The sequence below is a fragment of the Octopus bimaculoides genome, chromosome 16 (assembly GCF_046866305.1).
Source record: "Octopus bimaculoides isolate indiv1 chromosome 16, ASM4686630v1, whole genome shotgun sequence".
Classification (NCBI taxonomy): Eukaryota; Metazoa; Mollusca; class Cephalopoda; order Octopoda; family Octopodidae; genus Octopus; species Octopus bimaculoides.
The window spans coordinates 47138016-47151884 of NC_142943.1; the positions used below are offsets into that span (position 1 = coordinate 47138016).

Genomic DNA, 13869 nt, shown 5'->3' on the forward strand with positions numbered 1-13869 from the left:
CAGGTAACAGCTCTCTGAATTTCCTCTATCCTATTCTTATTCTAGCTACCACACTCTCCTTGCATCCTCCCCCACTACTAATTTTGTCCCCTAGGTAGCAGAAATTATCTACTACCTCTAATGAGCCACCAAGGCTTTTGAGAGATTCAGTTTCCCGAGTTTCTAAAGGTTTTATGGATCCTGTGCATCTTCCACATATGAAAACTCTCTTCCCTGATAATAATTCTTAGATCGAATCTAGTCTGAGACCACGAAAATATATCCAGTCAAAAGGCAGATGAAGATGACTGGAATTCAAGCCATAATGTGAACAAGTGTATTCTGAAAACAACATTTAAAGTATAGAAAAATTATAATCTAGATTCCCACCAAGATTTGAACTCAGAATGTGGAGAATCAAAATTACAATGAAACAACAACAAACCAAACAAGCAACAATATTTCAAAATAGAATTTTATTCAATTTGTTCTACTGCAAGTCAGTGTTTTTGAAACATTATTATTTACAGAAATAAGAGGACAATGATTTGATAGGCATCACATCAGAATATTACATAGACATTCCTAACTCATTTTCCATTTGGCTTGGGGACACACAAGCATGCTAAATAGCACCAATCCCAATATTCTATGTTCTACAACAGTTCAAACTGTCCTGCAGTGCCATCTCTTTGGAATGGCACGGAACTTAAAAGAACAAAACTAGATTGTCTGAGAGAAAATAATGATATATTGTTTATAATATGTTATGTGATTTTATATATTTATTAAATACACCAAGGCTGTTAAAAGAGAGAACACAAAATTCTCTATGCACATGTATGTGTGTGTACATATAGAGCGCTCAACCTGGTATCTCCCTGCCGTTCATTTCCTCACACAACTAAATACTTTAAAATCTAGAATTCGTAAGTTACCTCTATGTGACCACACTTCCAGCAACAGCATGACTAAATATCCATTAAGAAGAAAGGAAGGAAAGGGGGGGGGGAGAGACATGGTGGCATTTCTCTGGTGTGCCAAATCTTTGGACCATTCCTAAAATATTCAAACAGAACAGAGTTGAAGAGATGCTATTCTACAACACTCACAAGAAAGTCTTGTAACCATAAATGAAAATGTAGAATTCTGAATCCAAATTTCTGCAAGAATCAAATTATATTTCTTCTGATTCTGATTGCACTAGATAAAAGCAAAATATAAATTGGCTTTTATTGGAATACCGCAAAACTTTGATTGTCTGTTTCCATACCAAATACAGTTGTAAAGGGCACCAAGTGTTCTATAAAAACAGCAGGGTGAGAGCTCAGCTGTTTTTTGGTCCTGCCTTCTTGTTGCATTGATTACTACAAATGAATTAAAACTCGTCATCATTCAACAGACATAATTTGAATGCAAGAACTTTTTTCAATGTGGCTCAGTTTTTCTAAGCAACAATACAGAGTGAGCTGAATTGCTGAAGGAGTAGTATATTATTGGTATTTTAAGTGAAGAATAAAAGTAAATATCACCTGTCTGTATTTGAACTCATTACATTTGGTGGTAAAGCAAAGTCATTTAGTCAGACATTAATGTTTTCACCAATTCACTGTTTAAATTTTAATATAACAATAAAAAAAATATAATCTATTGTTCTTATATTTTTTTCTTTTTCTTTCTTTTTTTCTTTTATAGTATTATCTTTGGTAACAAATACAAAAATACTGAAAATTTTATTTCCGGAAAGCATACACCGGGTCACCAACTTGAATCCATCCTTCAGTGTTAGGACTGATCATAATACCAAAATTTGGGGATTTCGTTCCACGAGGGGCCCGGAAGCTATTTAAAAGAAAGAGATTTACAAGAATTAATGCAAAACAGAAAGAGAAGCAGGGAAAGGGTGAGAGAAGCGAAGAAGGGAGGGAGAGAAAGACAGAGAGAGGTAATGGAGAGGGGGAAATTAATTAGTTAATTGTAAGTAATAATGGGTTTCAAATTTTGGCACCTTGCTCCATCTGACTTCAATCTTTTCATCTCATTACAGCATTAATTAGGCGTAGGGGTGGGGGGCGAATGTTTATTAATTGCAAAGAGATTAAGAAATGATATTGAATGTTTCTTAGCTTTGAAACGTGAAAGATTTTATGCCTGAGGAATCAACAATTTGTCAAATAAATTGGATTGTGTCATCGTTAATGAGGGGAAATGTTATCTTGCTTAAATTAAGACCAAAGATGCATTTGTTTCTTTCCCAACTTGAAATGCGACAGCAGGACTTTGTTTCCACTCTCATACATACATACATACATACATACATATGAGAGGGGTGAGGGCAAAGGGATTTTATATATATGTATATATACATTGTATATATACATATAGTATAATCATCATTTAACTTTCATGCTGGCCTGGATTGATTGGTTTCACAGGATCTGACAAGATGCACAAGGACTGCATTATGCTCCACTCTCTACTTTGGTATGGTTTCTACTGCTGGATGCCCTTCCTGACCCCAACCACTTTACAGAGTGTACTGGGTGCTTTTTTTTTATGGCACCAGCACTAGTAAGGTCTCCATGCTGCTTGAAAGACTACAAACCCTGAGAGAGACAAGTTTGTGCTAAGAGATGAGGCGTTAAAGCACAAGAGAAGGGGCCAGAACAAAATGGCTTGTGAGGGTTGTACAAGCTGTATACAAAGGGTAGGAGTTCATCATGGTTCAGTCCTCCGTACCCTCTTTTCCCTCAAAGTCTCACAGACCATCACAGTGGAGTGTAAGACTGGCTGCCCACGCGAGGTCTTGTAAGCTGATGATCTGGTTCTCGTGGTTGAATCTAATGACTACTTACATTTTTGAGGAGAGAGTGGTGGGACCGATAGATGTGGAGTGGGATGAGACAAAATAGTAGTGATGAGGTGTCTATGTGGACCCTTAAGGCATGAGGTGAATAGAAGGGAATGGGAACAAAAGGGATGAGGGTCTGCTTGAACAGAGGTTACAAGAGTGTATGGAAGAATGAAAGGTGAGCAGAAAAATATAAAGAATGAGGAGCAAGGTTTAGCTTCCATGCTTGGAATTTTCTCTCCAATTCCTCAAATCATCAGCATATGAGTTCTCATGGAACTAGATTCCTCGGTGAACATGAAATCACTGAATATGGAATTCTACCAAATACCTTCACCAAACCAATGAGAGCCAGAAAAAGTGGTTTATGATGCTTACACACACACACACACACACACACACACACACACACACACAAGTATTCAAAAAGATAGATATATATACCTCTGTAACGTTTTAAAAGGTTCCATTTCTGGATCTTTCTCTCCTGTGTTTGGTTCAACAGAAGGAAGCAGGCACCTGAATGAGAGAAAATAAAACAAAATGAGGGATTTTTTAGTATCAACACCTTTAATGTGACTTCAGGGTATGTCAGAATTGCAGAAGAATTTTTTGTCAGCGAAGAGGTTGCAGTGTTTGTGGATGGTCCATACTGCAGTAACTTCAGATTCAGCAGATAATCTCAGATCAGAACACTTGCCATACTAACACATCTTTGTAATAAGAAAATATTCCATTTTTGTAATCAGTCCTTAAAATCTCTTCTCTTTTTTTTAAATCACCATTTTTATTTGATCCTCTTCATGAAACCCTAGAGTTTATTCTTCATTTTCGAATGTGACCAAGAATTTTTCCTCATAGACCACAACGGAAGAAGCAGTCATATCATGCAGACAACCAGCGGCTCATTTTTGCTCCCATTTCTACAATTTCTTTGGTTTAATGAAACTATGGAAATGGTGGCATCTCATAGTCACAGGCATGTGCCATACTCTTAACCCTCACAGAATAAGGTCCACCATCTGTAGGGCTTGAAGAAATTCAGGTTGCCCCTTGTACTGAACTTGGATTATCATGAAGGAGGGTTGGATTGGACTACAAACCTTATTCTCTGGAGTCTCTAACTTTCTGGACCTGTCGAAAAGATGGCCAAGGTGGTATATCAGAGATGCAGTGGGATGACCAGAGTGATGTCTGTGGCACAATGTGCTGTGAGCTATGTGTCGCACAGTGACACTGTTGGAGATTAGCTTGGACCCTTGATGTTTGGGTTCCTATGGGCAATCGGTCAAACTTCTCAAACAATTAGCCTTGCCTAAACCATTGTGCACACACACACACAAATACATGCCATGTGGTTAAGAAGCTTGCTTTGCAATTACATGTGTTCCAGGTTCAATCCCACTGCATGTTGTAATGCTACCTTCAGTGAAGGTAGCATTACAACAAATGGGCAGCAAGATTGAGCGACTCAAGTGAAATGACTCAAACACTTTTGACCACTAACCCAGTTTGTTTGCAACTCGACACCATGCTAAGTCGTCTAACTTGCTTGAAAAAGCAGTCACATCTACCTCAAATCATATGCTATTGTCTTAAAAAAGGAAGGACAAAATGTAATCTTAAATACATTATATCTGAAAATACAAAGAGATGGCCACAATCATAAATTTCCTCAATCAGAGCTGACCTGGGGTTAAACAACAACTTGCTTGATTTGACCCAATGAAATAGTTTCTACATGGTTGTTGTTGTTGTTGTCAACCCTTCTCGAGCAGGTTAATGATCAAATCAATTAGAACTATATTATTCCCGATCCTCTCCCTTCTTAAAGATAGTATGGCTTAACTTAGGAGGTGGGGGGGAGAAATCTGGTTGCAATGTTTAGCAGTTTGAGCAACCATGTAGAGGCTCTCTTCGTTGCCTGTCTACACAGTGCCATTACCAACTGAATATAACAATTAAGAATTACTTTCATGCTGAATAATTACCTGCTACATGGTTCTATGTAATGAAATGTCACATTTGTACCAATTCGGATCTCATCCCAAGAATCCTAAGGAAATAGAAGAAATCAAATGAAAAATGCAAAAATGAGGTTACTTAGTTTTATTATTGCAATATGCACCCTTATCATAACATCATTTAAAGTCCATTTACTATGTTAGCATGAATTTTTTATATATATATATATATATATATATATATATATATATATACACACACACACACATTAAATCCTTACGGTAAATAAACGTTATTAATCTTCCATACTTTATATTGAATGATTTTTCTCAATACAGACATTCTAGATAATTCTAGATACAAGGGTGAGTCAAAAAGTAATGCCATTTTGTTTAGGACAGGTATAATTACCAACACAGGAACATGTATCATACATCAAAATGAAGCTGGTCCTCTGTGGATCACATCCCTACTTCTCAACAGAGTCACCGTTTCTCTCAATAGCAATGTTCCACCTTCGAAAGAGAGCATGTATCCCTGCCTCGTAAAATTCTGTTGACTGTTCTTTGAGCCACTTCTTCACTACACTTTTCACTTCCTGGAATAATGGTTACCTCTCAAACACTCTTTCGTGGCACTGAAGAAATGATAGTCTGAAGGCGCTAAATCTGGTGAGTAGTGAAGAAGTGGCTCAAAGAACAGTCAACAGAATTTTACGGGGCAGGGATACATGCTCCCTTTCGAAGGTGGAACATTGCTATTGAGAGAAACGGTGACTCTGTTGAGAAGTAGGGATGTGATCCACAGAGGACCAGCTTCATTTTGATGTATGATACATGTTCCTGTGTTGGTAATTATACCTGTCCTAAACAAAATGGCATTACTTTTTGACTCACCTTTGTAATACTCTATTTTATATAAAACTAGTATTATATGTATGTGTGTGTGTTGCATATTGTTGTCGTTATTCAATTTACTAATGACGATAATTAATAATAATATCTATATAAATATTTTTGAATATAAATTCATTTAGTATATATATGTGTGTGTGTGTGTGTATTTTACTCATTAATTTAATGACAAATCTTAATGGAAAACTTCTGTTATAGCACTGCTTGAAATCATGTGGCGTTGGGTGTGGCAGCACACTCAATAGAACAACCACCCAATACAACCACCACTATACACCACTGATACACACACGCACACATAGCATAAATACAATGAACAGTGAAAAGGACAATAGAGAAGGAAGGAAGTTTGAGAAGAAGTGTATTAGCTCAAAGCAAAGGATGAAAATATAAAGTGTTTTAAGCTTTTGGATGTTAGTCCTTCATCAGAACAAAGAAGAGAATAGCAGAGTGTGAAAGAGAAATACTCAGGGAGAAGAATCAAATGCTGGTGGTGGGGGGAAGGTAGTTAAGAAGGGAGGGAAGGTTGGGCGTGCCAATGCAAGTATAAGTGTAAGGGGACATAAGGGGTTAGTGCTGTTAGCGTGTGTGTTAGTGTGGTGTGGAAATGTGTATAAAAGTGTGCAAGTGGAGTGGCATTAGTTTGCGGAGCAGTGGGTGGTGGTGGTGGTGGTGTATGTGTGTGCATTTGATGGTTTGGTGGGTGATGTGAAAATGTGCGTGTGAAGAGATGAGAGCGGATGTAAGTGCGAAGGAACAAGGATTGTCAAAGAGCAAACAGGATTGCAAGAACAGCATTGGTGATGTGTGTACAACAAAAGTAAAGAAGGAATGGGAAAATATCTTTTAACAAAGAGGGAAGATTTAAGCAAATATTTCAAAAAGAAACAACATATAAATATCTTCAGTAATCCCTCGACTATCGCAGGTGTTACCTTCCAAAATCCCCAGCGATATGTGAAAATCCATGGAGTAGAAACAGTACTGCATGGTATATTTTATTATTATTATAATTTGTATGTATTTATTTTATTATAAATGCAAAACAACACCACAGAGGAATCGACGTAAGCTGGAAAAATAAACTGTGATAGGTGAACCGCAATATGGCCAGGGATCACTGTATGTATGTATATATATATATATATATATATATATATATATGTATATATATGTATATATATCTATATATATCTATATATATATATATATATGTATATATATGTATATATATCTATATATATCTATATATATATATATATATGTATATATATGTATATATATGTATATATATGTATATATATGTATATATATGTATATATATATATGTATATATATGTATATATATATATGTATATATATGTATATATATATATGTATATATATGTATATATATATATGTATATATATGTATATATATATATATATATATATATATATGTATATATATGTATATATATGTATATATATGTATATATGTATATATATGTATATATGTATATATATGTATATATGTATATATATGTATATATATGTATATATGTATATATATGTATATATGTATATATATGTATATATGTATATATATGTATATATGTATATATATGTATATATGTATATATATGTATATATGTATATATATGTTGTATATATATATATATATATATATATATATGTATATATATATGTATATATGTATATATATATATATATATATGTATATATATATGTATATATGTATATATATATGTATATATGTATATATATATATATATATATGTATATATATATGTATATATGTATATATATATATATATATATATATATATATATATATATATATAACATATGGTATAATTTATAAACAGGGCAAATTTTAGCCAATTCTCCAAAGACTGAGAGAAAATGATGAACAACTTTAATCGATTTTCGAAACTTATTGGGTTCTCATCAGAGAAACAAGCAGCCAAACTGTTTATATACTCAACAAATGCAGCAGTTACTTTATGCAGTAACTTTATGCAGCAGTTACTTTATGAAGGAGTTCCTAATTTGCATACTGCAAGTGCTTAACACTCTATAAATACCAGTGGCCTGTCAATGGGGATCTTAATCCACACAGTATCAAGGTATGATATAATAAATATGTAACATAGAGGATAATTATAAACAGGGCAAATTTTATCCGTTTCTCCGCAGACTGGAAAAAATAATGAACTACACACATATATACATATTATACTAATTTTTTTTCTTAAGGAAAATAAAGGACAAACCAACAACATCAATCATATTTAAACTCAGTAATACAAGACTACAAAAAACGTTTTAGCAAAGGTCCATATCAGTGGTTCCCAACCTTTTCCCTACCAACAACCCCTTTTATTTAAATGAGTTTTCCCATGGACCCCAGGATATTGAAAGGTCTGTCAGCTTAACATGCACGCAGACCCCTAGTACCACTTTCGCAGACCACCAGGGGGTCCGTGAACCTCAGATTGGGAACCACTGGTCTATATATTAAGACAATGACTAAAAGTAAGGCTAAGCAATTCTTCAATGGAATGATTCTGGACAAACCTCATCAAAAGCCATACAGCCTTCCACAAGAATATTCGGTCGGAAGTTATAAACTGTAACTTCTTTATTAATTCGGTTGTTGATATCATCGATTGATGCCTGAGACAGGAGGTGGTAGGGGGAACTGTCTTGGTAAACACACTGAAACAGAAACAACATCATCATCATCATCATTTAATGTTCACAGAATTTGTTGAGGCAGATTTTCAACAGCTGAATGCTCTTCATTTTGCCAATGCACACACACACACGCACGCACACATACATATGAACCCGCCTACATACATGCATATATTGATGGGCCTCTTTCAATTCATCTACCAAATCCACTCACAAATACTTTGGTTAGAGAGATACTTGCCCAAGGTGCCTTGCAGGGAGACTGAACTCAACACCCCATGATTGGAAAGCCAGCTTCTTAACCACACAGCTACACCTGTGCCTATTACTGGAAGCCAAAAATATTCTTTTATCTGTTTCAGTCATTTGACTGCAGCCATGCTGGAGCACTGCCTTTAGTTGAACAAATCAACCCCAGAACTTATTCTTCAGAAGCCTACTACTTATTCTACCTGCATCTTTTGCCAAACTGCTAAGTCACAGGGACATAAACACACCAGATGGACAAACACACACACACACATATATCATCATTACCATTGTCATTTAACGTCCACTTTCCATGCTGGCATGGGTTGGATAGTTTGACTGAGGGTTGGTGAGCCAGAAGGCTGCACCAGGCTTCAATCTGATCTGGCAAAGCTTCTACAGCTAGATGCCCTTCCTAACACCAACCACTCCAAGAGTGTAGTGGGTGCTTTTACGTGCCACCAGCATGAGGCCCAGTCAGGAGGCACTGGCAACAATCACACTCAAATGATGCTTTTAACATTCTACTGGCACGGGTGCCAGTCAGGCGGTACTGTCATCAGCCACAACAATGATTTCACTTGCCTCAACAGGTCTTCGCAAGTGGAGATTATTGCCCAATGTTTGAAGGGTGGACGGGCGTCTTTTAGTTTCCGTCTACCAAATCCACTCACAAGGCTTTGGTTCATCTTGGATGAAATACTTTTGACTATGGATCTACTTATATATATATATATATATATATGTATATATATGATGGTTTTCTTTAAGGTTTTGTCTACCAAATCCATTTACAAGGCTTTAGATAGCCTGAGCTTATAGTAAAAGACACTTGCCCAAGGTGCCACACAGTAGGGCTGAACCCAGAACCATGTGGTTGGGAAGCAAACCTCTTACCACACTTGTGCTTGTGATGGTAATATGTAATACTGCAGACCTGTCCAACCCAAGTCAGCTTTGTAAAAGAAACAAAACATTTTTATGATATGACAAAAAAAAATATATAAAGTGAAAATAGTGAAAACCTGTGCAGTTTGTATTGGTGAATATTGCTTAGGTTTGACGTATCTTTTTTCCAAATCATCCCCTGAATATACCATACGATAGCCATCTTTCTGTAGATAGTCACATATCCATGTAGCAGCTTCATCACCACAGTCCTGGCCACTGATTTTGTTACCCCACACACTGCAATGGAAAAAAAACAAAAAATATTTTGAATTATGACAATAATAACATTAACTGGCAAAATACCAATGGGTCACTTCACATAGTTGCAAATGAGTGCCGTGTAGAGGCAAAGCTCACTGTTCTAAGCAGCCAAGAACCTAAGAAACATTACAGAATTGAGAGCTGGACTCTCAGCACTTCCAATGACCATTCAAAACCATTTTATTCTTATTCTTCTTTGAATTATTACATGAAGATGTCAGGGTTATCTTTAACCTAACAGGTTGAGTACAGCTGGTAACATAGAATCCAGTACAACCTGATGCCCAGTTGGGGCATCAGCAACTAAACTGGCAGCCTCACTGGGTTAGCTTGGTAAAGAGGGCTGCTGCAAAAACCCAGCAAGACTAGAAATAAGGCCTGTCAAAAGGACAAATGAACTCTGTGAAGGTTCAATGACAATCTTGCAAATAGCACAGGCACTCAGAAATTCTAGGTTGGTGTTTAACATGCTGGAAGACCATTGGGGGCAAAGCAACCCTCAACTTTTGTTAAAGCGTGCCTCTAGGGGAAGGTCACTCTGATATAAAACTAGATATGCAGGGAATGGCATTGGACATTTTGAGGAGCTTTTGTTTGCTCATGAGATCATGGCGGTCCTACATTCCTGAGCCTGTGACCCATATTGGCATTAAATGCCTTACCTTAGCTTGTCTTTGAGTCATATCAATAGGATGGAGAGGGTCAATGAGGTGTTGTGCAAGCCTTATTGGACCTAAAATTTTACACAGGTATCTTTTTTTGTCAGTGATGCTTATATTTGTTTACAAGCTGTCAGCCATTATCCATATATGTATATTATATATTGTATATGTTATATGTATAATCAATACTATTTATATTATAATAACTGGTTATATTTATATTATAAACATATATTTATTTTACTTTGATATGTTTCTTGTTCATTGATCTGTGAATATGCCATGCTTTGAATAACAAGTTCGATGTATAATGCTCCACAATTATGTAGATGTATGTATAATTACAGAATACATAAAATATTCTGTTTCCAGCATCATAAATCAATGTCAATTATAATACTCTTAGAGTAAAGCATTCAAAGAACAAACAGAGAAGAAGAAGAAGAATATTAATTGAAATATTAATCAAACTGTCTTGCAAGCCAAAACAACATGAGAAGGAGATATGGATCATTCAAAATATATTTTTCACAATATCAAAAAGAGAAGCATTAAAAAATATAAACTTATACCTGCATGAAATTATGTTTTTATTTTGATTCTTAGGTTTCTTTGATAAGCATAAAGGTTTCATTTCTGGTGCATCAAGCTGTAAGTAATCTTCATCATCCACATTAGGCGTGATCAGAGACATTTTTGGTTCTTGCCGCTGAGACAGGAAGGCATTGTTGGGACGTACAAACATCCACTGCCTGGAAACAAAGTTATTGAACAGAAAGGTAAAAAACAAACAAATAGATAAATAAAATAATCATATGTATTTTTCTAAAATTGGATTTTCATCATCCAGATAATGATAATAATAATAATAATAATAATAATAATGATAATCGTTTCTACTAAAAGCACAAGACCTGAAATTTGAGGGATGGGGATAGTCAATTACATTGACCTCGAAAGGATGAAGGGTTAAGTCGACCTTGGCAGAATTTGAACTCAGAATGTAGTGATGGGTAAAATACTGCTAAGCATTTCGTTCAGCTCACCAAGTTCTAATAATAATTATTATTATTATTAACAACCCTTTCTATTCTAGGTACAAGGCCTAACGTTTTGTGGTGGTGGTGGTGACAAGTCGGTTACATCAACCCCAGTGCTTAATTGGTCCTTATTTTATTGACCCTTGAAAAGAAGAAAGGCAAAGTCAACCCCGGCAGAATTCCAACTTAGAACATAAAGACAGACAAAATGTTGCAAAGCATTTTGTCCAGTGTGCTAAGAATTGCTGCCATATGGTTTCAAATTCCGGCACAAGGCCAGCAGGTTTTTTGGGGTGGGGGAGGGAGTAACTAGGTTACATCGACTCCAGTGATCAACTGGTACTTTTTTTTATCGACCTCGAATGAACGAAAATCAAAGTCAACTTCAGCAGAATTTGAACGAAATTCCTCCATGCATCTTGCCTGGTAAACGATTCGGTCAATTTGTTGCCGTAATGAGAACAACTGTTTCGGGTTTAAGCAGAAGACCAGCAAATTTGAAAGGGGGGAATATTTTGCAGAATATTCAGAACATTATTGATATCATCAAAAAGAATTGTAGAATGGACGGAATATTGGGAAGAATGCTTTACAGTGTTTATAATTCGACTTGGTTTTGAGTTTACATCTCGCTTCGGGCTTGTTTTTCACTCTTCTAAGTTTGATAAAATAATTATCTATCTATAACAGGTACTGAGATTTCGAATATTGCAATTAGTGAACAACAGTTCGGTTGATTACAGATTTCTATCAGAGCAGTTACTGACTCACTGTGTTTCTAACAGCAAAAGCGACAAGGGAATGAAATTCGGTGCAGAAAAAATATCACATGGGACTTCATTCGAAAAGTACAAAACAAGATAAATGTTGACATTAGAAAAAAAAAAACAGAAAAGAAAAGATTAAACCAAAAGGCTATGAAGTTACGAGTAGACTCGATACACTGCTCTAATATTTTTTCTTTTTCACTAAGCCTCGAATTAATTCTGATCGGCAAACGTACGTATGTATACGTGCGTGTAATCTTTAAATTGGAGGCAATTAACGTAATAAATACCCGTATGGCTTATATATTAAGTATATAAATACAATTTAAGATTAAGATTTTCGGAGAAAACATAGAAGTAGGGCAACTTAGATAATATTTTTCTTGTTTTCACCTTAGACAATGACTCACAGATGTTGATTCCGTAAACGGAGTTTATCCTCAATAAAAGAGCGAGATCGTAAGTTGGTGTTTAGCTGAGGTTCGATATGTATATATTGCAGGGGGGAAAAGTGAAGAGAGAAAGAAATGATTTACCTGTCACCGACGTCTTTGTAAGAAATCCCCAAACGGGTACACCACGCCCTTTCGACGGACAACCAACGACAAGATTTCACCGGGTAACAAAATATAGCAGACACCCTTCCTACAGTAACAAAATAATTACATCGATTTCGATGGAACCAGATCGATATACAATGTTTGAAAAAAGAACCCGCTATCAACGATGCCATTACACGGGCAGAATTGTCTTCTGACAAACTAAGTAACAGATGCCACATTTGATCAACTAAACTTTCTCCCATTATGTATTATTGCTTATTTTCCCTCAAAATATGTCTCCAGGCAGTTCACGTCACTAGTAATGTGACTAAAGTTGGTAATCTCCTAAAATTTGCCAGACGAAAGAAAATTACCACGTGAAATGCTTGAATGACATCCAGTCATCATGGAATGTTGACCGTTTATCAAATGACACGGTCGGGGAAATGTAACAGTGACGAAATCAAGGGCGGTTACTCTAATTTTACAGCCAATTCGTTTTCCTATTAACTCCCTTGCTTTAAAATGACCTTGTTATAGGAAAGAACCTCCAAATGTTTGTAAAACAAGTGAAATATATATATATATCTAACCACACACACTCACATATATATACGTGTAGTGCTTGTACACACACACAATGCTTGCTGTCTGTGAAGCAATATATTGGCACTGTGATTATATAATTAATATTGAAAGACTGGAAGGCGGCGAGCTTGCAGAAACGTTAGCACGCCGGTCGAACTGCTTCGCGGTATAACGGCTCTGTGAATACGGTTGTGTTACTTTGTGAAAGCTGTCTCGGTGAATAATTGTGATTTTTGTGGAATTATTACGGTTGCGTTTCACGTGAGCTGCTGCATTTTTTCCCAGCTATGGCAGGTGGTAGTGTCTCCAGTATGGAGAGCTGTGCCAGGGCCACTGCGGTGAGGAGGCCAGTGCCGCTGGAAACCAAGTTAATCAAGTTGGATATGGGGGAGGTGACCAG

At 36.0% G+C, this 13869-nt stretch overlaps 1 protein-coding gene across 1 annotated transcript; it reads right to left on the reverse strand.

Annotated features, from left to right (window-relative positions):
* Positions 1-436: 436 nt before the first annotated feature.
* LOC106872172 (mitochondrial amidoxime reducing component 2) lies at positions 437-13308 on the reverse strand. Its single transcript, XM_014919061.3, has 7 exons — positions 12876-13308; positions 11105-11284; positions 9684-9846; positions 8290-8430; positions 4822-4886; positions 3275-3349; positions 437-1821 (listed from the first exon to the last, which is right to left on the reverse strand). Exons 1-7 carry the CDS (start codon positions 13142-13144, stop codon positions 1713-1715), a joined length of 1002 nt encoding a protein of 333 aa, XP_014774547.1. The 5' UTR covers positions 13145-13308; the 3' UTR covers positions 437-1712.
* Between the last annotated feature and the right edge of the window lie 561 nt (positions 13309-13869).